This window comes from Podarcis tiliguerta (genome assembly GCF_965153285.1).
Source record: "Podarcis tiliguerta genome assembly, chromosome: 8".
In the NCBI taxonomy this organism is placed as follows: Eukaryota; Metazoa; Chordata; class Lepidosauria; order Squamata; family Lacertidae; genus Podarcis; species Podarcis tiliguerta.
In genome coordinates, this window is record NC_139541.1 from 73,308,489 (window position 1) to 73,333,334 (window position 24,846).

The 24,846-nt window shown below is 43.5% G+C and overlaps 1 protein-coding gene and 2 long non-coding RNA genes across 7 annotated transcripts in view; 2 read left to right on the forward strand and 1 right to left on the reverse strand.

Annotated features, from left to right (window-relative positions):
- LOC310684443 (uncharacterized protein) overlaps positions 1-23,537 on the forward strand; it is a 50,511-nt gene extending 26,974 nt beyond the window's left edge. The window contains exons 5-8 of one of the 3 annotated variants that reach the window (XM_083455623.1): positions 17,776-17,931; positions 20,694-20,873; positions 21,119-21,256; positions 22,872-23,537. In XM_083455623.1, the coding sequence (XP_083311749.1) occupies positions 17,776-17,931; positions 20,694-20,873; positions 21,119-21,256; positions 22,872-23,197 (800 nt within the window). In that variant the 3' untranslated portion in view covers positions 23,198-23,537. Of the gene's footprint in view, positions 1-532; positions 830-10,316; positions 10,446-10,963; positions 11,409-17,775; positions 17,932-20,693; positions 20,874-21,118; positions 21,257-22,871 lie in introns of those variants that run through there. The other 2 variants (XM_083455624.1, XM_083455625.1) reach the window with 2 other exon arrangements.
- LOC310684821 overlaps positions 1-24,846 on the forward strand; it is a 75,643-nt gene that overhangs the window by 47,775 nt on the left and 3,022 nt on the right. The window lies entirely within an intron of this gene.
- Positions 1-24,846, reverse strand: part of LOC310684844 — a 61,407-nt gene that overhangs the window by 9,387 nt on the left and 27,174 nt on the right. The window contains exons 3-4 of one of the 3 annotated variants that reach the window (XR_014514863.1): positions 16,002-16,458; positions 14,447-15,519 (exon numbers count right to left, since the gene is read on the reverse strand). This is a non-coding gene — a long non-coding RNA (uncharacterized lncRNA). Of the gene's footprint in view, positions 1-14,446; positions 15,520-16,001; positions 16,459-24,846 lie in introns of those variants that run through there. The other 2 variants (XR_014514861.1, XR_014514862.1) reach the window with 2 other exon arrangements.

Sequence of the window (24,846 nt, forward strand, 5' to 3'; positions counted from 1 at the left end):
CAAGCTGTTTCTAAATGAAATAAATGCATCTTACCAGGTTCAGAGGTGACTGGGGCCCCTTGATGGAGATGACACAGATGTATTGCTTTACATGTACCAATATGAATATAATTTATGAGTATGGCCAAAGCCATTGCATAAGATAAAAGACATAAAGCAGATAAAAAAAAACAGAATAAAATATATTACACAGCTAAAATAAATAATTAAAATACTTCTTGAAGCCAAACGTTATAGAATCATAGAACATAAAATTGTTGAGTTGGAAGGGACACAAAAGGATCATCTAGTCCAACCACCTGCAATGTCAGAATTTGCCCCCCTGAATAATTAAATAAACTTACGCACACAATCCTTTCACCTCCAAATCGCCGCTCTAAGGCAAAACAGGCCGCTTTTTCACCCCTAAGTGTGGGTTGCCCCTCAGCCTCCAAGTTCTTCATGATTCCCTGTGGCATCTCAATGCATGCTGGGAGAAGTGGGCCAACGTTCCCCCATACCTAACATGTTGTGTCTTTCTCTTCCACAACAGGATACAGCTCCGTGCCCATGACCATCAGGACCTGCCAGCGCTCATCCTGCGATGTTATAAAGAGCCAATCCTTTGGCCCTATAAATATCACCAGCGAGTCAGGGCCTTGCTGCTCCGGCAGCAAATGCAATTGGAAGGATGATGGCTTTTCATTTGAGATAATCCACCCAACCAATGATGGTGTGAGGAGCACACCAAACCTGTCTTAAGATCAGTATGGGTCAGGTTTTCAAGGGCCTGTCCTCTCCTGGCAGCATTAGGAGCCACTGTCCTTGGGATATGGGGCTGAGAAAGGGGCTTTGGGAGCAGCTGAATTGCTGGAACCTACACTTGGGTTTGGAAGGGCTGTGTTGTGGAGCAGGAAGGAAGGAGGGGAGTTAGGGCTCCAAGGAAGTGACCAATCTTTTTTTTAACAAATCAATTTTTATTAAGAATTTCAACATAACAAATTATCAAAACATATCATCTTCATTATTTCCCCCCCTTTTTTCTCCCCCTCCCCCCTCCCCAAAGAGCCCTCCCCCGAGACTTCCCTCAGTTCCTCTCTCTGATTTCTCAATACATGTTATTCTTTGCGTATTGTAAAATTATATAAATCCTAACATTATCTGTCTATTATGTTAACAATCAATAAATTTGTGTATGTTTATTCAAAACCTGCCAAGGAGTCCATTTCATTTTGTTGTCTTTTTAAGTAGTTTGTAAAAAGTCCCCATCCTTCTTTGAAGTCACAGTTGTCCTTGTCTCGCAATTTGTATGTCATTTTCGCCAGTTCTGCATAATTCATTAATTTCTCTTGCCACTGTTCTTTTGTCGGGTTTCCTCATTCTTCCATCCTTCTGCTATCAAGACTCTTGCCGCCGTTGTAGCATACATAAACAAATTCTTTATTTTCCTTGGTAGGTCTTTTCCTACCATCCCTCACAAAAATGCTTCTGGTTTTTTTTTTACTAATGTTAATTTAAACATTTTCTTCAACTCATTATATATAATTCCCCCCCAATTAATTTCTCTACATTTCCACCAAATGTGATAAAAAGCCCCTTCTTTTTCTTTACACTTCCAGCATACGTTTGACCCGGTTTTGTACATTCTTGCAATCTGTACTGGTGTTATATACCAACTATACATCATTTTCATGTAATTTCTTTCAAAAGAGAACAGTCTGTAAATTTTAAATCTGTTTTCCACAATTTTTCCCAATCCTCAAATTGTATATTACGTCCTATATCTTGTGCCCATTTGATCACGACTGATTTCACCTCTTCATCTTCTGTTTCCCATTCTTGCAGAATACTATATGCACCCTTCAGCAACTTCACTTTCTCTTCTATGACTTCCTTTTGAAATTAGAAGTGGTATAACTAAATCCGGGGGGGTTTTTTTGGTCTTCTTTATATATCTCATGTAATTGCCTATAATGTAACCAACCCTGAAAATGTTCTTTTATTTCCTCATACTCTTTCAATCTCCATTTTCCTTCTTGGTCTGTTAAATCACTATATGTGAGCCACTTTCCTTTTTTGCCCAATGGCTTGAGCAACCAAGCTTCAATTGGTGAGAGCCACCAAGGTGTCTTTTGTTCTATTAAGTCTTTATATCTCTCCCATACCCTCATTAATGATTTCCTGATTATATGATTATAAAATCCTTTATGTACTTTTCCTTTCCCATACCATAAGTTTGCATGCTATCCAAATCTATTATCGTGAACTTCTAAGTCCAGTGCTTCTTCCTTTTCCTGTTTTATCCAGTCACTAATCCATACCAAACATGCAGCCTCATAACACAATTTAAGGTCTGGGAGGAGGAAACCGCCTCTTTCTTTTGTGTCTGTAAGTATCTTATGCCTTATCCTTGGCCTCCTGCCCCCCCCCCGATAAACTTAGAAATTTACTTCTGCCATCTTTTGAGACAATCATCTTTCACCATTACTGGGACTGTCTGGAAAAGAAATAGCATTTTTGGCAAAACATTCATTTTTACCGCTGCTATTTTTCCTAGCAGGGAAAGCTTCATTCTACTCCATATTTCTAAATTCCTTTTTATCTCAAACCACACTTTTTCATAATTGTCTTTGTAGATATTTATATTTCTTGATGTTATCCATATCCCTAAATATTTTACCTTTTTATGGACTTCTATCTCAATACTTTGCTCCAACTCTTTTTTTTTCTTCTTCCTTCAAATTTTTAACTAATAACTTAGTTTTATTCCTATTTAATTTAAATCCTGCCACTTCCCCAAATTTCTGAATCTTTTCTATAACTCTAGGGAGAGAGTTTTTTGGATCTTCCACTGTAATCACCAAATCATCAGCATATGCTTTCAATTTAAACTCACATTTCCTGGTTGTTATCCCAGTGATCTCTTTATCTGCTCTTATATTTTTGGCAAGTACTTCCAGGACCAGAATGAACAAAAGTGCTGATAATAGACAGCCTGTCTAGTTCCTTTTTGCATCTTGCAATCATCTGTTATCACCTGGTTTACAATGAATTTAGCTTTTTGTTCTGAATATATTGCTTGTATTCCTTTTAAAAGTTTAGATCCGCAATTAATTTCTTCAAGTAATTATATCATGAAATTCCAAGAGATGTTGTCAAAGGCTTTTTCAGCATCTATAAACATCATTGCTGCTTTCTTTTCATTTTTGACCTCCAGGTACTCTATTACATTCAAAATGTTTCTTATATTCTTCTTCATTTGCCTACCTGGAAGGAATCCTGCCTGATCTTGATGTATATACTCATTTATTCTATTTTTTCATTCTGTTAGCTAAAATGTTTGCAAATAATTTATAATCATTGTTTAACAATGTGATAGGCCAAAATAATAATAATAAAAAATGGGATAGGCCTATAATTCCTAATTTGCAGCAAATCTGAGCCTTGTTTTAGAATTACTATGATATAAGCCTCTTTCCACGTTTCTGGGATTTCACTTGTATTTAAAATCTCATTCATAACATTTTTCAATGGGTTTACCAGTTGTTCACTTAATTTTTTATAATACTTTGCCGTTAATCCATCTGGACCAGGAGACTTGCCATTTTTTGTCCACTTTATTGCCTCTAGCACTTCTTGAACTGTTATTTGAGGATTTAAGATAGTCAATTGTTCCTCTTTTATTTTTGGTAAATTACTACTTTTAATATATTCCTCTATTTTAAAAAAATTCTCCTTCACTTTCCTATACAAATCTGAATTTCTTTATACAAATGCTGCTCTTATTTCCTTCGTCTTATCTGTGATCTTTCCATTTATGTTAATTTTATTTATGGAGTTCCTTTGTTCACTTTTCTTCAACTGCCATCCTAGCAGTTTTCCTGATTTATTGGCATGCTCAAAATATTTTGGTTTCATTCTTTTTATTTTCCAGCTAGTTTCCAGCTTTTTATTTTCCAGCTAGTTTGATAGATGCTCAAGAATTATGTGTGGCATGGAGAAAGTGGGTAGATAGCTGTTTCTCTTTCTCTCTCCCTCTCCCTCTCCCGCCCTCTCCCTCTCTCTCTCTCTCTCTCTCTCTCTCTCTCTCTCTCTCTCTCTTCCTATCTCTCTCAAAGCACTAGAAATCGTAGACACCCAGCGAGATTGAAAGGTGGCAGATTCAGGAAAGGTAAAAGGAAGACCTTCTTCACACAGTGCAAAGTTAAACTATGGAACCACAGAAAGCAGGGATGGGCCCACCTGGATGGCTTTAAAAGAGGAATAGGCTGCCTCTCAGGTTGATTTCTCTGGTTTTTCTCGAGAGCTGGAATAGCTCAGCTGGTAGAGCATGAAAAGCTTAATTTCAGGGTCATGGGTTTGAGCTCTATGTTGGGCAAAAGATTCCTGCATTTAATATGTACATAAGGACTCTCCTTAAGGGCAGGGGGATGTTAACTCTTGCCCTCCCAGACTCCTCCTTGTAGCTGAGCCAGCATCCTATTAGTTCAGGAATAGGAGAAATGAATGATAGAGTATTTAAGCTGCTGCTCTGATGTGATTCTCTGCTGCAGACTAGCTTAGCTGAGTGCCTTAGATCTGTCTAATGCACTAGGATTTTTCCCCCTTAGATTCTTGTAAACAAACAAACAAGCAAATGAAAACCAGGACATTTAGACAAATTTTAAAAATCCTCCCAAGCAGAAATTTCAGTCCACAAAAAGAGGATGTGCCCAGGAAAAAAAAGAGGACATGTGGCAACCGGACCTGAAAAAGAAGACATTTCCTGTAAAAGAGGACATATTGCAATCCTACTCAGGAGGTTTCCCGGAAAGTGAATGTGCTATGACTTGCTTAAGTCACCTTTTGGTGACAGCAGGTGGGGTCTCTTTGAGGTGAGTTTAGCCCTGTCTGCAAAAGGAGAAGGTCTGGGCTGTGTCACGGAAACTTAAAATTGTAGGGAAACTTACCCAGGGAGAAAGAAGCCAGACCAGGAACTGTGAAGTGCGCTCCCATGGAGCTGTCTGCCTCTACTTTTTTTTTTTAGGTTCAAACTTTACTTTCAAACCTACACTGTGGTATAGCATTTTTTTTTATTCTCTGTATTCTTCATTAAAAGATAAAAAGTGCACAATTTCAATTGCACAAAATAGAAGAAGTGAATAAAAGAAAGAATACCCATGTAGAAAACGTGTTTTGTTTTTTCATTTTTTAAAATGCCTTATTAGGTTAAGTTCTGGTTAACTACAATACCTTTTTGTGGGGATGTTTAGGGAGACAGGATATCCTTCCTAACTTGTGCTAGCAAGTTCCACATCCTAGCAGAGTTCCAAACATCTCCCTTTTTAAATAACACAGTGGTTAGCTTGTAGCTGGCTCGTCTGATCCTCACTGCTTAAGATTCCTGGTAAGATCCCTTCTAATCCCTCTTAAAAAGAATAGACACTAGAATCTGATTGAACTTAATATAAAAGTAGTTTACTCACAGACTCATTCAGTTACAGGAAAGTAGCTGTGTTGGTCTGCCTTAGCCAAAACAAACAAACAAATTCCTTCCAGTAGCACCTTAGAGACCAACTAAGTTTGTTATTGGTATCAGCTTTCGTGTGCATGCACACTTCTTCAGATACCTAAGGTGCTACTGGAAGGAATTTTTTTTATATACTTTTTTTAAAAAACTGGAAGGATTTTTTTTTAATTGAGATTCATTCAGGTTCACAGACAGATCCCTGAAGGCAGACTTAGATTACACAAGTATAAAGGTAAAGGTACCCCTGCCCGTACGGGCCAGTCTTGCCAGACTCTAGGGGTGTGCGCTCATCTCACTCTAAAGGCCGGGAGCCAGCGCTGTCCGAAGACACTTCCGGGTCACGTGGCCAGCATGACAAAGCTGCTCTGGCGAGCCAGCACCAGCGCAGCACACGGAACGCCGTTTACCTTCCCGCTGGTAAGCGGTCCCTATTTATCTACTTGCACCCTGAGGAGCTTTCAAACTGCTAGGTTGGCAGGCGCTGGGACTGAACGACGGGAGCGCACCCCGCTGTGGGGATTCAAACCGCCGACCATGCGATCGGCAAGTCCTAGGCGCTGAGGTTTTACCCACAGTGCCACCCGCGTCCCATTACACAAGTATATAACTATATAAACTGTCCCATAAGGGAATTTTGTTTTTTTAAAAAAATATCGAAAAATAACAATACACAACACACACAAAAACATTCGAAAACTAAAGAAAGCAACAACAACTAAAAAAACAGACAAAACAACAAATCCATATCTTACAAGTTAATACTATGAACACTAAAACAACAACAACAAGACAATGTCAATGTCCCATAAGGGAATTAGTTCCAAGGGACTGCAACAGAACAGTCACTTCTAACATACAAGAACAACAAATGGAGGAGGAGGAGGAGAACAGAACTACATGGAGGAAAGTCTGCTCCTCTGCCCAGAATAGGCCACACCCTCTTCAAGTCACATGCAGTGGAAGTCTGTCCCAGTTCAGGAGGAAACAGGAAGTTTTCTCCTGAGTGCTACAAAACATCCCATAACATGTCCACTGTAGAAATGTTATACTTGACTGCTATAAGTTTCACATCCCACACTTTGGGGTGGGGGTGGGGTAATGCATATAATTTGGCTATCATTGTTCTGTTTTGTAAATTTACATCAGACTGGTATTGGTGAGAGTTGGAATCCAACATCTGGCATTGGACTAGATGCCCCTCATAGTCCCATCCAGCTCTATGATTTAATAAAGCTCTATGACTGGCCATTCCAACATTTTTGACATGCTTCTTTGGTATCTACACAGCAAAGCACTCACTCAGGCCCCTCATTTGCTCCTGAGGTTCAGAACATGTACTGGGTGCAAATTTCTGCCTCCTAAGAACTTCTGCTTTCACTTTAAAAGGGGGAAACCTAATTCTAGTCCCTGATGACTTCCAGGCAGAAAGACATTGCTAATAACGTCTGCAGGATTTCATACCCTTTCTCCCCACATTTCTTTTCAGGAATTTCTGCCTTGAAGTGTTATCAATCCAACTTCATCATTAGTACCCCGTTAACCACCAGTTTCGATGACATTATCAACTGCTCCAGTGCTGAGAACGTTTGCACAGAAGCACAACTTACATTAAGTATAGGTAAGTCCTGCTCCGCCAGGTGGATCCTGTGTGGCTGCTAGATTTTTGACAGAGGAAAAGCATGAAATTACTTACAACCCCTAAATTTCAGGGGCCTGAAATGATGCTTTGCATGCTTTCAGAATTGAGGTACTTAACATATGTTTTGATTCGTTTTATTTTTCTACTTGCAGATTTTTGTACAAATCCCTGTACTCCATTTCTTTCTTTTTTAATAAAAAAAAATCCCTAGCTGTTTCTGAGAGTTGACACAGACCCAGTTCAGATGTAACACTAAGCCAGAGGTTAGTGCAGAGACAGGGGACCTCTCATCCCTCCAGATTTGGTTGGATCTCAACTCCTCCCATCCCTAACCATTGACCATGATGGCTGGGGCTGATGTGAGTGGAATCCAGCATCTGCCATTGGACTAGATGACACTTGTGGTCCTATCCAAATCTATGAAATCTGGAGGAGCATAATTCCTGTCCACAATGCAGTGTTACAAGAGCAAACTTCCGTAAGTTTCTCCGGGTTTTGACATCACAGAAAACTATGCCTATTTCAAATACCTTTTATCTCCTTGTGGCACAAGCGAACAAAAAGGACAAGGGAGACTGGTGCAGACCTTCCTTGAGTTATTTTGCTAGGCTGGTCTGCATGATAGAAATATGATGTGCCTTTTGAGTGCTTCAGTGGGGGGTTGACAAATGTGAGAGTGTAGAAAAGCTCTGGACTTTGCATGGCTGGGATGTAGGCCAGCCTCTTACAGGACAAATTGCACCCATTTCTCCATCCAGAATTCCTTCCGCCTCTTGCGTCAGGTGGCCCACAGATTTTTGCCCACAACTGTGGGCTGATTTCGAACCCAGCTGCCTGGAAATGTGTGACGAAGAAACAGGAAGAAGTGGGAAGTGGGAAGAACTGTCAGCATTTTCTAGGGCCACTCACCCCCACCCATGGCACTAATGTAGACATGAACCAGAGGGGGGGGGCAGAAGGCTTTAGCAGCCCCCTCCCCCTGTACAGAGTTGCCGTACATCCGGAATTTTCCAGACATTCCCAGGATTCGGCCATCGGAAACAGTGTCTGGGTCGAAATTGCTGAAATCTTCAGGCATCAACAACTTTGGCCAAAAACCTAGAAACAAAACCCGGACACAAAAGGTTTTCATTTAAGTTTTTGAAATATGGCAACCCTAACCCCGCCAGATCATGTATAAATGACACCCAGAGAAAAAAAAATGTCAAGGTAAGGTCTTTGGAACACCCTGCCACTGCATCGTTCTATTGTTTGTATATATTCATCTCTTCCCAACCCCTCATTTTAGATAAAGAAGTTTTGATAATGAGTCACAAAGGCTGTGCCAGCAAGGACCTTGTGGATGGAACAAAACCAATCAACTCTGGTGACCAACACTTTGCCATTCAGTTCAAACAGAGCTACTGTTTTGGTGACCTTTGCAATGCAAATTCGGAAACCTGGATTGCTCCCAAGACCCCTATCAAGGACACAGGTATTTTTTAAATAAGCCACCTGACCGTTAAGTGAGAACTCACAGTTTCACTTGTTGGGCGGGTGGTTGTCAATAGGGAGGCTTGAAGAATTCAGTTTGGGAGATTTCTAAAGCAAGAGGCCCTGTTCTCCAACTCTTGGGCTCAGTTGCCAAAGAAAAGGTAACCCCACTTCTCAAGAAATGTACAAGACGGTGTGCTTTAGGGTGTAATTTAACCGTGAGAGCATGAGGAAAGGATAGGAGGGAGCCATGAGGGGAGTGGGAACATGGGGTGCACAGTAGGAGAGGGGTGAGTTGGGGGTGAGTGAAGAGTCTGGCAAGTGGAGAAAGGCAAGAGTGGCAGCTCCTAATATGTGCAAACATTCACACACATAATAAGTTGGAGAACTGCCTTGCAAAATTCGGGAAAGTGTGGGTTTCATGCCATAAGACACACCTGGCCATAAGACGCACCAAGTTTTTAGAGGAGGAACACAAGAAAAAATATATTCTGAACGAAACAGTGGATGTATGGTTTTCGTGGTTCATGCTGTGGCCACAGACATGTGATCTGACGGTGAGTTTGGGGTAGCCCAATGCAAAAATCCTGAGAATCCATGTGGATCCGTGCTTTGTAACCACGTTTTTGTGCCACTGCGGCAACAGTGGGTACGTGATTTTTTGGGTGCAGGCTGTAGGCATGGACATGCTATGTGATCTGATGGTGAATCTGGGGTGACCCAATGCAAAAATCCTGAGGATCCATGCGGATCCATGCTTTGTAACCACGGGGAGGGAAGGAAAAACACTGAAAGGGCAAGGAGCATGCGTGGGGTGTGTGGAGAAGGAGGCGGCTAACAATGCAGGAGAGGGGTTTAAGGGGAGGGAGGAAAGGAAGGCAAAAGTTCTCCCCCCCGCCCAAGCCAGCCCCCCCGTCTCTCTCCCCCACCTGCTTGTTTTCCGGCTCCCTGCGCATCCCTAGTGCGCTTCCCTGGATGCAGCAGCAGCAGCACCAGAGCACAGAGAGGAGGCGACGGAGGCAGATGTCGGTTGCGCTCCTAGCCGCTGGAAGCTGAGCTGGGTGGGCTGGAGCCTGCACACAGTGTGACTAGGAAGGAATTAGCAGGAAGGACATGATCCTTTCCTCTCTGTAAGCAGCTCCTCTCCTCTCCCGCTTTGCTGCATCGGGCTCTCATTCTCTCCCTTTTCCCCGGCTCAGCTCATTGAAAAGCTTTGCTGCCGTGTAAGCGGATCCTCTCCCGCTTTGCTGCTTCAAAGCGAGCCATGGAGGAGGGAAGGAAGGGGAACCATGGATCCTCTGCTGGCGACTGCAGTGGGATCCCCCGCCATCCATAGGAATTCACTCCATAAGAGGCACAGAAATTTCCCCTTACTTTTTAGGAGGAAAAAAGTGTGTCTTACGGAGCGAAAAATACGGCAGTTCCTTCTTTCTTCACACATAGACCTATACTCATACACATTCATTTCAGTGGGTTACCCTGAGTACAATTAAAGTACTGACTGCTTTGTAAAGGGAAAATTAAGTAGGTTCACTTTGATATGCAAAGCAAACCAAAAGATCACCCCCCCAATCATTACTGAAGACACAGAATAATGGGGGAGCCTCCTATAAAGGGGAGCCACCCTTTTCAACCCAGCCCCACTTTAGCAGCTTAATGGGATGAGTGATGCTCAACAGGCCCCTTGCTCTTCATTTTGATTTCTTATTGCAGCAGCTGAAGGAAGCTGCTCCAACCAGTGTTACTCAGGCTTTGATTGGGGCCCTGATGATACCATCCTTTGGATTGTGACATGCAGCAGGGGCTACAACCGGTGTTACAGTGGCACCTACAACATTTCAGTAGGTGAGTTCTTCCTAGCAAATTTATTCCACAGCTGCTCCTGGGCCTACAAAACATTTTGCCCCCTGCTGGTCTTTATTGGTGGTTGTGGGTAGACAGGACTTGTTGGGAAGCATGATTTGCCATTAACAGTTCAACATCCCAACCTATTCAAATATGATTTATGTGTGTGTGGCCAGAGTCATTACAGAAGATAAAAGACATAAAAGAGAATACATGACACAATTAAAATGAATAATTAAAATAGTTCTTAAGACCAAACGCTATGTCAGTTAAGAGTTTGCTCCCCGGAAGAATTTAACAGATTTCCCCCCTCAAAATTGCCACTCTAAAACAAAACAGGCAGCTTTTTCAGACGTGTAGGGGGGTCTGCCCCCTAAGTACCCATGGGTTTGGATTACCCCTCAGGCTCCATGTTCTTCACAATTCCTTGTGGCGTCCCACTGCATGCTGGGAAAAGAGGGGCAACACCCCTCATGCCTAACATTTTTTGCCTTTCTTCCCTTCCCTTCCCACAACAGCAACCTTCTCAAGGTCCATGATCTTCAGGACCTGCCAGCGCCCAGCCTGCGATGCTATAAAGAGCCAAATCTTTGGACCCATAAATATCACCAGCAAGTCGGAGTCTTGTTGCTCCAGCATCAATTGCAATGGCAGGATAATCAACCCAACCAATTTTGGTGTGAGGAGCACCACCAACCCATACCTGTCTTATGATCATTATGGGTCAAGTTTCCAAGGGCTCAACCTTCAACTTTGCCCTTTCCTGGCAGTCCTAGGAACCACCATGCTCAGGATATGGGGATGAGGAAGGGGGTTTGGGAGCACCTGAACTGCTGGAACCTGCATTTGGGTTTGGAAGGGCTGTGTTGTGGTGAAGGAAGGAAGGAAGGAAGCAAGCTGGGGAGTTGAGGTTCCAAGACAGTGACCTGTCCCAACCAATAGCATGTACGGCTCATATATATATATATATAATAAAATTTTATTTTGGATAACCACCGCCATGGGGTCTGATTCTCCCTCCCAAAACCAAGCAATTTGTTTGCTTCCCAAGACCCCACAGATCTGCCTGGTTCCCTGTAACCTCACTTCTCGCAGTGAGGGAACCGCCAGAAGGCCCTCGGCACTGGACCTCAGTGTCCGGGCAGAAGGATGGGGGTGGAGACCCTCCTTCTGGTGTAGCTGAAGTTAATAGCCATGCCCATTAACTTCAGTGGGACTACTCTCCATAGGACTGGCATTGGAGACAACTCATAAACTACATATTCAGTATAATAATATTGTTATAGATTTTGGGGGACCCGTAAACCCTGGAAATTAATAAATGCTAGGATGTTGATTATTTGGGATATGAAGGGAGAATTGAAGCTGCATAGGAATTCCTGGACTAGCCTATGCAAAATGACCTGGCCAAGCTAGGGCCATTAAGGAACAAAAGGGGTCTCTAGAGAGCCATTGTCATCGCAAGAGAACCATCCTTCCCCCTTGCCCTGAGGTGTGAATAGAGACTGGGGGGTTTGGAAGGTTGCCAGGGTAACCTGGTGTGAGGTGACAGGAAGAGAGAGTTTTGAGCAAATGCTGCTGGGAATAAGAAGAAGGAAGAAGGACTGGCATCCATCTTGGGCAGGCTGGCTAAAGGCTGGCGAAGAGAGATGCCTTGGACTTCCTCTGGAAAGGACTCTTCTGTAAGATGTGGACTCCCTCCATGCAGATTTAAGGTGTAAATAGGTGAATTAAGAATATTTATTAAAGCTACGAGTCTCCGCCATGTCTCAATTCTCCAAAGAAACACAGACTCTGAGTCAGTGCCTGGAACCCCATGGGCTCTTGCCACCGCTTGGCAAATAGTTTTTCCTTTTTCCTTTTAATCTCTTTGTTTATTCTTCTCTCTGTTCTGACTTTTTTGGACTGTTGTTGATTGTCTTTTTTATTTGTAAAATTTATAAAGCATTTTAAAATAAAATTAAAAATTAAAAAAATTAACCATAGATAAATGGGGAACGGAGAAAACTGAAAGTGACAGATTATCTCTATTTGCAGCATGATTAAATAGGGACAGCTGTGCATAGAAATGCTCTGTCTTTATGCCTCAGTAGTGATAGTCACACAGCTATGGACCCCCCCATAGCCACACCCCTGTCTAATTTCCCGGACATAGCCGGTATTTGGCCCTCATAAACAGTGTCTGGGCAGAAAACGTTGGAATGTCTGGGAAAATCCAGATGTATGGCATTAGATTTTGGCGAATTTCATTAAAAATAGCAGAAAATCAAATTTAGATTTTTAGAATTTGCAAAAAAAGGGTGAAAAAAGAAAAAGTTTTTATGTCTGGAATTTCAGATTTTCAATATGGCAACCCTAAGCTAGAGCTGCTATTTTCTGTGGATCCATGCTCATTGCTGCTTCTAGGAGTTCACCACCAAGACAAGGGTGTTTGTGAGGGTGTTTGGCATGGAAGTTGGGGGGGGGGCTGGGGGGCTGTCTCACAGTGTTCATAGGAACAAGAGACATGCAGGGTGAGGGAGCTGCTTCAGTGACTTGCAACACCTGTGCCAATACCTCAAGGACTGCCTCTTTCCATGTGAACCTACCGGGATCCTGAGATCATCTTCTGAGGCCCTCCTTCGTGTGCCTCCTCCTCGAGAGGTCCAGAGGGTGGCAACACGAGAATGGGCCTTCTCTGCAGTGGCTCCCCATCTGTGGAATGCTCTCCCCTGGTGCCTTCCTTATACACCCTTAGGCACCAGGCAAAATCATACCTTTTTAACCAGGACTTTGGTTGACATCCTTTGCCCTTTTAAAATGTGGCTCTTTTCGGGGGGGGGGGGTGTTATTGGGTTGTTGTTTTTATTTTGATTATATATATTGCGGTTTTTATGTTGATCTTTTCTGTGAAACTCCCTGAGACCTCCGGCTATACGGTGGTATATAAATTCTATTATTATTATTATTATTATTATTATTATTATTATTATTATTAATGATGATGATGTTTGTTTGTGTGGTGGAAATGCAGCTTAATAAAGGCATTTCTTAAGGAAACTAGTGAGAGTTTGGTCTAAAATGCTCTGTTCTCAAGACTGGATACCAAGGGGGGTGTTTCCTATTAGTTGTAGGTCCATTCTGGATTTTTTTTTATATAAATATGTTTATTAATTTTACAATACAAAATTATATAAAAAAACATAACACATATTTTTCACAGATACATTCTTTTTTTTGGACTTCCCTCAGCTTTTCTGAGAATCCTCCGTTTTGATTCTCTCTTACGCATTTCCTAATTTTATATTGCCTTATAATAATACCCTTCCTTGGTCCATTCTGGAATCTATCCAGAAGAGCCAATCCCTTAGTTGACACTTATTCAAAGTGAAAGCAGAACTCAGTTCTGGAAAATAAGAAGAACCTAAAACATATTGACAAGCTGCTTTCCAGAGTTGGTTATCATACTCATTTTCTATCCAGAGGGCATTTGGCTCGTGCTGTTTATGGTGGTAAATAAGTCTTCTCTTTTAAGCCCATCAACTCTGGGAGCCACCAGCCTCCTCAAATATGATACGGAGGGCGGCAAATATAGCTTGGCCTCTAGGAGTTGGTGTCTATGATCTGCTGTTTGCAGACATTGGACACAATGGCGTAACAGGAGAGGGGCTGTTGGGGCCATTGCCCCAGGCACATATTTTTGTGCCCCCACCTATAGTTCCCATCGAGGGAAGCCGCGTCCAGGCTGGACTTTGGGGCTGGGCTTTGGTGCATGGGTGACAGCAGCAGACCCAGGGGGCGGAAGCCTGGGAGAGGCAGCAGTGCTGCCCTTCTCTGATGTTGTGATCATCCATCGGAGAGGCTGAGGGCAGTGGCAGAGGAAGAGGGTGGGCTGCCCTGGGTGCCATTTTTGAGGGGGTGACAAAAAGGCACCCCGGGGGGGGGGGCTCACCCCACCGTCCCTGACAGCACCAAACTCTAACCAGCTGAGCTATCCAGAAGCTATGCACTCAAAAAGCCGCTTCTTCCAAGGATTCCAACAAAGTTTATTGATCCTCAGCCAACAGTTATATCTAAATACCAGCTGTGTGCATGCAGATTTTCTTCACTTTTCTGGGCAGAAACGTTTCGCCTCTAACAAGTCCTGTTTTCATAGTCTGTTGAACTCCATTGTCAAAGCTGGATTTAGGCCTGGTGGGCAGTTCCCCAGCACAGGGCGGTGAGCCAGGGAGAGGTAAGGGAGGTATTGAGCAGCAAGCTGTTTTTGACAGTTCCTCCCATCCTCCACCTTACAGTTCACAGTGAGATTTGTCTGAGAACGGATGAAATGGGCAGAAGGAACTGGAAATCCTAAAAGCATCTCCTCCAGGCAGGTTTGGAAACGGGAAGCAGAAGGAAATTGCTTTGCATTAGAATTTTATTTTTATTTTATTTTTTAAGTCCACTGCTTTTCTCCAGTTTGGGGGAAAGAGAGAGAGGAAAGAGAGGGGAGGATTTATGAAGCTATGAATTTGTCTTTCTGCTTGAGAAAAATAGATAGAAAGGGGAAAGGAGGGTGGGAACCCCTAGACATCCACCCGACTGTCTTTGTGATTCAGCCATGAAATGAACATCAGACGAAGAAAAAGGAGAGGATGGGAGAAGAGGGCGAGGAGAGCAAGAGAGGCCAGCCTTCGTTTGCACTAGCACAGCTGGTTGGCCATCACTCAGGGACTCCATATAAATATTAAAATATGGGTCCGCCCCTGTTGGACAGCTGCCTGCTTCTTTATGTAATCCTGTCCTCACCAGAACTGCTCTTGTATTTCAGGAAGTCCCTCCTGTTATTCTCTAGCTAGCATGTTTGTGCACGATATATATATATATATATAACCAAACAGCCCAACTCTCTCAGATAATAGACTGCTTTTCCTTTTCCTCCACGACTCATCAGGAAACTGTCGCCTTCAGACCATGGAGGATGTTGCATTGAGATGGAGAGCTGCAACAGTTATGCTGCAAGGACTGCTGGCGATGATCTTTCTTATTTCAGGTACCAGTTATTGCTTTTGGGATGTCCTCCAGTCGCAGACCTGGGTGGCTGGGTGGGTGCCAACTAGATTTGCATGGAGAAACAAGAAAGAATCCTAAGGTGTATGGGAAAAGTTCAGAAACGGGCAACCAAAAGGGTTCAAGGGGGGTGGTACAGCAAGAGAAGCTTAATCTCAGGGTCATGGGTTTGAGCCCCATGTTGGGCAAAGGATTCCTGCATTTAACATGTACATAAGGACTCTCCTTAAGGGCAGGGAGATGTTAACTCTTGCCCTTCCAGACTCCTTCTTCAAGATCTTGTAGCTGAGCCAGCATCCTTTTAGTTCAGCAACAAGAAAAATGAATGATATAGTATGTAGCCAGTTTAAGCTGCAGCTCTGTTGTGATTCACTTAGCTGGGTGCCTTAGATCTGAGTCTAAAACACTAGAATTTTTTCTTAGATTAATGTAAACAAAGTAACAAAGTAACAAACAGAAACCTGGACATTTAAAAATCCTCCCAGACAGAAATTTCAAGGAAAAAGAGGACATACTACTACTACATACCCTACTCCGGATGTTTCCTAGATAGTGAACGTCGTATGACTTGCTTAAGTCACATTTTTGGGGCTGCTGGTTGGGAGGAGTGTCTCTATGATGTGGGTTCTCTATCTGCGGGAGAAGGGACCCAGCGGCCGAGGTGGACTGGCTGTTCCTGTCTTTGCTGAAATCTGCTTTTCTCTTGCGATGCGTACAAAGTTTTCACGAGCAGCCCCACCCCAGTGGGAGGGTCCCCCGTCTGTTTTGTGAGTGCTGGTGGGGAGGAGTTTCTCTGTGACGTGGGTTTAGCCCTGTCTGCGAGGAGGAGAAGGTCTGGGCTGCATCAAGTAAAGAGAAGGCGGAGTCATGTCCCCCAGGAGCTTTCCCGGAAAATGAATATGGTTTGATTTGCTTCATGCTGGCACTCAGTAGAGAGGCAATGGCTAAGCAGCCTAATGTAGTGTTTTTAAAGTTGTGGGAAAACCTACCCAGGGAAAAACAGGAAATGAAGAAGACCTGAGCCTTCTGCTCCCCTCCCTGCTGAAGAGGGACAAGTGGGGAGGGGGTGTCTCAGCTCTTTCCGCTGAGTGACAGCTGTCAGTTAAGATTCTGTATCCTGCCTCTAAGCAAGTGCAGTAAAAGCAGTCGGACTAGGAACTGTGAAGCGTGATCCTATGGCGCGTTCAGCCTCCACTCATTTTTATTTTATTTTTTATTTTGGTTCAAATTGATTCTCATTATTTTGACCCAAATCATACTTCTAAGCTTTCAGTAAAACAGTAATTAAAAGCCAATAACTCTTAACACGTGAATAAACAATTACAGAAATACAGAAAAAAAATACAAACATTTCAAGTTTTGCTTTTAAAGTTGCAGCAACCAAGCAACCACGCTTGGGGCAGGGGGCACTGTAAAATTTCCCAAATTGTAGATGAATTAGGTAGTGCTTTCTTTTTTAGTATATTCACCTTTGGGCCTGCGGTTCAGAACAGGCACTTGGCGCAAATCTTTGCTTCCTAAGAACAAGTGGGGAGGGGGTGTTTCAGCTCTTTCTTCTGAGTGACAGCTGTCAGCCAAGAATCTGTATCCTGCCTCTAAGCAAAGGCAGTAAAAGCATTCAGACCAGGAACTGTGAAGTGTGCTCCCATGGAGCTGACTGCCTCCAGCCATACATATTTTTGGTTCAAACTTTACTTTCAAACCTACACTGTGCTGTAGGTTTTTCCCATTATTATTCTCTATATTCTTCATTAAAAGATAAAAAGTGCATAATTACAAGTGCACAGAGTAAGATAAGACACAAAACAGAAGAAGAGACAAAAAGAAAGAATACCCAGGTAGAAAACTTTATTTTTCATTTTTATAAATGAAGTATTAGGTTAAGTTTTGTTTAACTACAATACCTTGTTGGGGTTGGGGCTAATACCTATAATTTGGTTGTCATTGTTCTCTTTTATAAGTTTACATCTGACTGTTGTTGGTGCGAGTTGGAATCCAACATCTGGCATTGGACTAGATGCTCCTCGTGGTCCCATCCAACTCTATCATTTAATAAAGCTCTAGGACCGGCCTTTTTGACATCCGTCTTTCGTATCCACATATTAAACCACTCACTCAGGCCCTTCCTTTGGGCCTGCGGGTCAGAACATGGATTTGGCACAAATCTTTGCCTCCTAAGAACTTCTGCTTTCATTTTAAAAGGGGGAAATCTATTTCTAGTCCCTGATGATTTCAAGGCAGAAAGACATTGCTAATAGCTTCTCCAGCATCTCATACCCTTTTCCGCCACATTTCTTTTCAGGAATTTCTGCCTTGAAGTGTCATAGCTCCAGCACCGTGAAACTTACCACTCCACGCAAGGGCAACACCACGTCAACAACTTACACAGGAGGTGGCATTAGAAACTGCTCCCATGCTGAGAATGTTTGCACAGATGCACAACTTACATTGACTATTGGTAAGTGCTGCTCTGTCAGATGAATCCTGTGTGGCTGCAAGATTTTTGAGAGAGGAAAAGCATGAAATTACTTGCAATCCCTAAAATTCCCAGTGGAATTGCCTGGGGCCTGAAATGATGCTTTGCATGCATTCAGAATTGAGGTATTTAAAATGTGTTTTGATTCATTTTATTTTCTATTTGCACATGTTGGGTTTTTTGTTTTTTTTTACTTTGTACAGCGCATGTGCAGCATCGCTACATACACCTCATGCGCTGTACGTAGTGATGCTGCACATGCGCTGTACAAAGTGGTTTTCCGCTGGCGCTGCTCCATCGCCTTACGGACAGTGGTGGGATCCGTTCCTCGCCGCTACAGCCACATGCAAACAATCCTCCGTTCGCAGCTGCAGCCACGAGCAGAGCATCCCAGCACTGTCCATACGGCACTGGAGCACCGTCACCGGCAAATCGCTATCTACAACGCATGTGCAGTGTCGCTACGGAGTCATACATAGCTATGTCACACATGCGCCCTATGTAGCAACGCCCTGCCTCAGGTGTCACAATGCCTTCCTTCGCCCCTGCTTCTGGTAGCCGCTGATGTCTGAGTCGCTCCCTCCCACTCCAAAGAGAGTTGCCTTCTCACACTGCCCCACAGGGGCCTGGGAAGAGGATACCTCCAGCCTTAGTGGCCCAACGGAGACTGGCTTAAGGTGAACGTGAGGACAGCACCTTACCTTGGGAGGCTGCAGTGACAGCAACAGGCACTTAGCTCCCAGGCAAGCTTTGTACACAGCAAGCACAAGAAAGGCCAGCGTGGCGCCTGGCTGTCTGGCCTTCCACTAGTCTGTCCACTCTCAGCAGCAAGGGCTGGTAGACTGGCTGGGCTTCCTCACCTGCTTGCTTGCTTACTCCATGGTTGCCTCAGCTCCTGGCAACCAGCACCCCCTGGCCAGCCCCAGAGGCACCATCCATCTGGGGAGCTTATAGCTAGGGCTGCTGCAACAAACAGCTGTGCAAGCCTTTAGGAGGCAGAGACGAGAGAGGGCGCATCAGAGGAGGGAGTGAAGGAAAGAAAGAAGGACAGAGGCCAATGTTGCCCATGGCATCCCTGACCATCATTCAAGGCACCCCAGGGTGCCACTGCACACTAGTTGAAAACCACTGTCCTCGTTTATTAGAATAAACCACAGTTCCTGGGCACAAAGAAAAGAAAAGAAAAGAAAAGAAAAGAAAAGAAAAGAAAAGAAAAGAAAAGAAAAGAAAAGAAAAGAAAAGAAAAGAAAAGAAAAGAAAAGAAAAGAAAAGAAAAGAAAAGAAAAGAAAAGAAAAGAAAAGAAAAGAAAAGAAAAGAAAAGAAAAGAAAAGGATAAGGGTGGCTGGTGTAGACTTCCATTGTGTTCTTTTTATATATATAAACTTTATTTTCAGTTTTCACAAGATTACAAATACACACCTTACAAACACATATATTATTTTCCCCAACCCCTTTTGTGGTTCCTTTTCTACTTTAGCTTTAACACTGCATGTTCCACTTTACTCCATTTTAAAGTTATTATTTCATTTATCTTAGTAATATTTAAGTTAATCCTACTAATGAACTTATTAGCATGCCAGAACTTTTCAGATATTCTACAAATTTCACCCTTTCTTTACCCCCCCCCCCAATTTCTTATTACACCCATTACTTTTGCCATTTCAGTATAATCCATCAATTTAATCAGCCACTCTTCCTAAGTTGGTTCAGCATTTTCTTTACTCCTCTGGGAAAGCGCCATTCTGGCTCCAGCCCTTCCTGTTCTGCATGCTTGAAATGAATATGCATCTTACTTGCCTCAGAGGAGGATTTGGAGATGTGAGAGTGTAGAAAAGCTCTGGATTTTGCATGGGTAGAATGCAGGCTACCGTCCTATGGGAAGAGCCACACACATTGCACCATCCAGTATTCCTTCTGCCCCTTGCATCACAGGACAGGCAGGTGGCCCACAGATGCTTGGTCACGGTCTTGGGCTGGTTTCCAACACAGCTGTATAAGGCTTTTGAGGTAAACAGCTGCCAGGAAGTGTGTCATGAGGAAATAGGAAGAAGTAGGAAGTGAGAAGAACTATCAGCATGTTCTAGGGGCACTCACATGACCAAAATCAACCCCACCCATGGCACCAAGCTAGACATGAACCAGCGGGAGGGGAAGGGGGGATTGGCAGCCACCCCACCCTGCATTGAGTTGCCCACACATCTGGAATTTTCCAGGCATTCCAGGAATTCGGCCATCACAAACAGTGTCTGGGTAGAAATGACTGGAATACAGCAATACCTCCATGAACGTCCGCCTTGTCTAGCATCCATTCCGGCAAATGTCTGCGGCAAACCCGGAAGTACCAGAATGGGTTACTTCTGAGTTTGATTCTCGCGCATGCACAGACACACTAAATCGTACTTCGTGCATGCACAGAAGTGTGTGCAGACAAGGTGCTTTGCCCTGCATCCTTTTTGGACTACCAGCCGGGGCTCCAGAATGGATCCCGGCCACAAAACAAGGTACAGCTGTATCCGGGCATCAACAACTTTGGGCAAAACAAAAAGGCTTAACAACTTTGGCCAAAAACAAACAGAAACTTTTGTGTCCAGATTTTCAGTTTTTGAAATATGGCAACCCTAACCCCACCAAAATAAATCAGCCGCAGAGCAAAAATTGTGAAAGTAAGGTCTTTGGAACACTCTGCCACAGCATCAATCTATTGTTTGTATTTATACATCTTTTCCCCTCCCCCGCCTTTTAGATAAAGAGGTTTTGATAATGAGTCACAAAGGCTGCGCCAGCAAGGACCTTGTGGATGGAACAAAACCAATCAACTCTGGTGACCGACACTTTGCCATTCAGTTCAAACAGAGCTACTGTTTCGGTGACCTTTGCAATGCGAAAACGAGGGTAGTTTCCAAGACCCCTATCAAGGACAAAGGTATTTCGGGGGGGGGGAGGGGTGTTGAGGGCCACTTTGGTGGGTTTACTCTAAGTACGATTAAGATACCCATTGCTTTGAAAAGGGCAAATTAATTAGCTTCACATTGATATGCAAAGCAAATCAAAATATTCTCCCTCTATCATTATTTAAGAGACAGGGAAAAGGGAGAGACTCCTACAAAGGGGTGTGGCCTTTTTCAATTCAGACCCACTACAGCTCTTCATTTTGATTTCTTACTCCAGTAACAGGCTCCAACCAGTGTTACTCGGGCTTTGGTTGGGGCACCAGTGGAAGCATCAAGGAGACTATGGAATGCGGCAAAGACTATGACCGGTGTTACCAAGGCAGCATGAACATTACTGTTGAAATAGATGGAGGAGGTGAGTTTGCTTAGGAAATTTCTTCCACAGCTCCTGCCTCCGAAATACTCCCCCCTCCCCGCAAACTGGACTCACTTCCACCATCAGAACCTGGTGGTTGCGGAAGGCTAGGACTTGTTAGGAAGCATACTTTGGCATCAACTGTTCAACACCCCTCTTCCCTTGGAGATTAGGTGGGTCCAATGCTCAGATTATGGGATAAAGTTGCTTCACTCTTGACCTCCTCTAATTTTACCATACTATGCCCTGCTTCCCTTCTAAAAGCATTATTTAAAATGCAAGTAGAATGTCTACTTGCTCTAAAGTCTTATTTTCCAAATGACGGACTGACTGTGATTGATTCTCAGCTAAACCCCTGGCTAGTTCAGATGACCACCTTGAGCTAGGTTAAGAACTTTAAGTTCTCAAAGAAGAAAAATCTCTTCATCCAGGGAAAGTCCACATATATATTGGCCTATTCCTACCTCTTTTTCTTAATGGTGACATGGACCATTCATAACGTAAGAATATTCCTAACAACTGTGAGCAGGGCAGTGGGGCGAGGAAAGTGAAAACAAGCAAAAACAATTAGCTGCTCCTGCTCCTGAAAAAGCCTTTTGGTTCCTGAAGTTCATTCTGATTGTGCAGATCAAAATATAACAGATAGAATTCTACAGGATGTGGTAATAGTGTGTGAAAACAGTCAAGATCCAGTGATCCCCAGGCTGGTACCTCCAGATGGTGGAGATGTTAGGTGTCATCCTGGCACTTGGTTGCAGGTAGCCGATAGCAGGTGCAAAACGTGCCTGGCTAATTTCAAACACTGCTGCCCACGTCTTACTTGAAGACTGCTTTCTTTACAGCAGCCTTTGCCAGCCCTGATGCCCTCTAGAAGTTGGCTGGGGCTGATGGGAGTTGGAGTCCATTACATATGGACAGCGCAAGTTGGTGAAACCTGAATTACTGCTTCACTGTGGCTCCCTCTCTAGTTTAGCAATGGTGTGCTGATTTATTCCCTTTTTAGGGTGATCGGTCGATTGCAAGGGGCCTTTTGGTGAGATGATGTCTTAATTGTACCATCTTTTTATAATAATAATAATCATAATAAATCTGCAGCAAGCTGCTTTGAGGATTTGAGCACACTGAAAAATGGGATGTGACAAGCTTTTTCTAAATGAAATAAATGCATCTTACTCAGGTTCAAATGTGACAGGTAAAAAACACAAAGCAGAATGAAAACAGAATAAAATATATTGCGTAGTTAAAATAAACAATTAAGATACTTCTTAAAGCCAAATATTATAGAATCATAGAACACAGAATTGTAGAATTGGCAGGGACACCAAGGGACATCTAGTCCAACCACCTGCGATGTCAGAATCTGCCTCCCGGAGTAATTTAACTTACTCACACAAACCTTTCACCTCAAAAATGCCACTCTGAGGCAAAACAGGCCTCTTTTTCCAGAGGTGTGGAGGCCCTGCCCCCTAATAACTCATGGATGTGGGTTACGCCTCAGGCTCCATGTTCTTCACGATTCCCTGTGGTGTTCCACTGCATGCTGGGAGAAGTGGGCCAATGCCCTCCATACCTAACATGTTGTGTCTTTCTTGTCCTCTCTTCTCTTCCACAACAGGATCCAGCTCCATGCCGATGATTATCTGGACCTGCCAGCGCTCATCCTGCGATGTTATAAAGAGCCAATCCTTTGGCCCTATAAATATCACCAGCGAGTCAGGGCCTTGCTGCTCCGGCAGCAAATGCAATCGGAAGGATGATGGCTTTTCATTCAATATGAGAAGCACTGCCAAGCCAAACCTCTTTTCTGATCAGGATGAGGATGTTAAACTTGGACATGCAAAAGAGCCTGTCACCCCGGAGTCAGGTTTCCAAGGGCTCAGCCCTCAACTTTGCCCTCTCCTGGCAGTCCTGGGAACCACCATCCTCGGGATATGGGGGTGAGAAGGGGATTGGGGAGTACCTGAACTGCTGGAACCTGCATTTGGGTTTGGAAGGGCTGTGTTGTGGAGAAGGAAGGAAGGGAGTTAGGGCTGTGATGGCAAAATACTAAGGGCTATAGCTAGGGTTGTCATATTTCAAATGGTGAAAATCCAGACTTTTTGAGCTAATCTTAGGGATAATTTGCAAAAACAGCACTGCCAACATGGGCTGCCATACACCCGGATTTTCCCAAACATTTTGCCTATTTCCGACAAGACACTGCTGCCGACTGTTGCCGGATGTATGGCAACCCTAATGATACCCAACTAAGCGCTACTCAGAGCAGACCCACTGAAATCAATGCGCATTGTGACCAATTGTGATGGCTTATAGCTTTTTCCAATAAAGATTTCATTCATTCATCAGCAGATCCGAGCCACTGAAATCAATGGACCCAAGTTAGCCATGCCCATTGACTTCAATGGGTCTCACTCTCCATAGGACTGGCATTGGAGATAACTCATAAACTACATATTCCATATAATAATGTTATTGATTGGGGGGGGGCCCTAAACCCTAGAAATTAATAAATGCTAGGATGATTGTTATTTGGGATATGAAGGAAGAATAGAAGCTGTAGAGGAATTCCTGGACTACCCTATGCAAGATGACCTGGCTAAGCTAGGGCCATTAAGGAACAATAGGGGGCTCTAGAGGGCCAGTGGCAATGCAAGAGAACCACCCTTCCCCCCTGCCCTGAGGTGTGAACAGAGACTGGGGGTTTGGAAGGTTGCCAGGGGAACCGGGTGTGAGGTGACAGGAAAAGACAGTTTTGAGCAAATGCTGCTGGGAATAAGAAGAAGGACTGGCATCCATCTTGGACAGGCTGGCTAAAGGCTAGTGAAAAGAGATGCCTTGGACTTCCTCTGGAAAGTCAGTAAGATTCAGTCAGTAAGATTCTCCATTATTATGGGATTAATGTAGAATCCCTACCAAATCTTGCCTCTTAACAGAGTCAAACAATGCATCAAAGAAAATATTTATTCAGACTCTAAATAGAGGGACCTTCATTCACTTTCCCAGATAGCATACTCATTATGGTATCCAATATATAAAACATCTTTTGGGCTGGAGGAGTACTTTATTAATCTCATGCTTCATTGTACGCCCTCTGCATATCTAATGGGAATACCCTGTGCACCAAAGGCTCTGCATCTGTGAGTCGTGAGACATGGAGGACATTCAACACTATTTGTTACGATGCCCTTTATAAGCATCACCTAGACAAGAATTCCTCAATTGCATCCTTTGCTCTCTTTCTAACTGAACTCCCCTTGAGTGAATCTCTATTTTGCTGGCTGGCAATAACATATTTACTACTGCACTGGTTGCAAAATTTGCCTTGGCTGCAAGTAAGTTGAGAGCTAGGCACCAAGACAGGTATCATAAGGGGAATGTGAGAAGTGGAGTGCTTAACGTATGCAGGTGTAATTTTTGCATTATTGTATGTATGCTTTGCTATTGTTGTTGTTCAGTTGTAAATCAATTATTTGTATTCTACGCATTGTGACCAATTGTGATGGCTTATAGCTTTTTCCAATAAAGATTTCATTCATTCATCAGCAGATCCGAGCCACTGAAATCAATGGACCCAAGTTAGCCATGCCCAT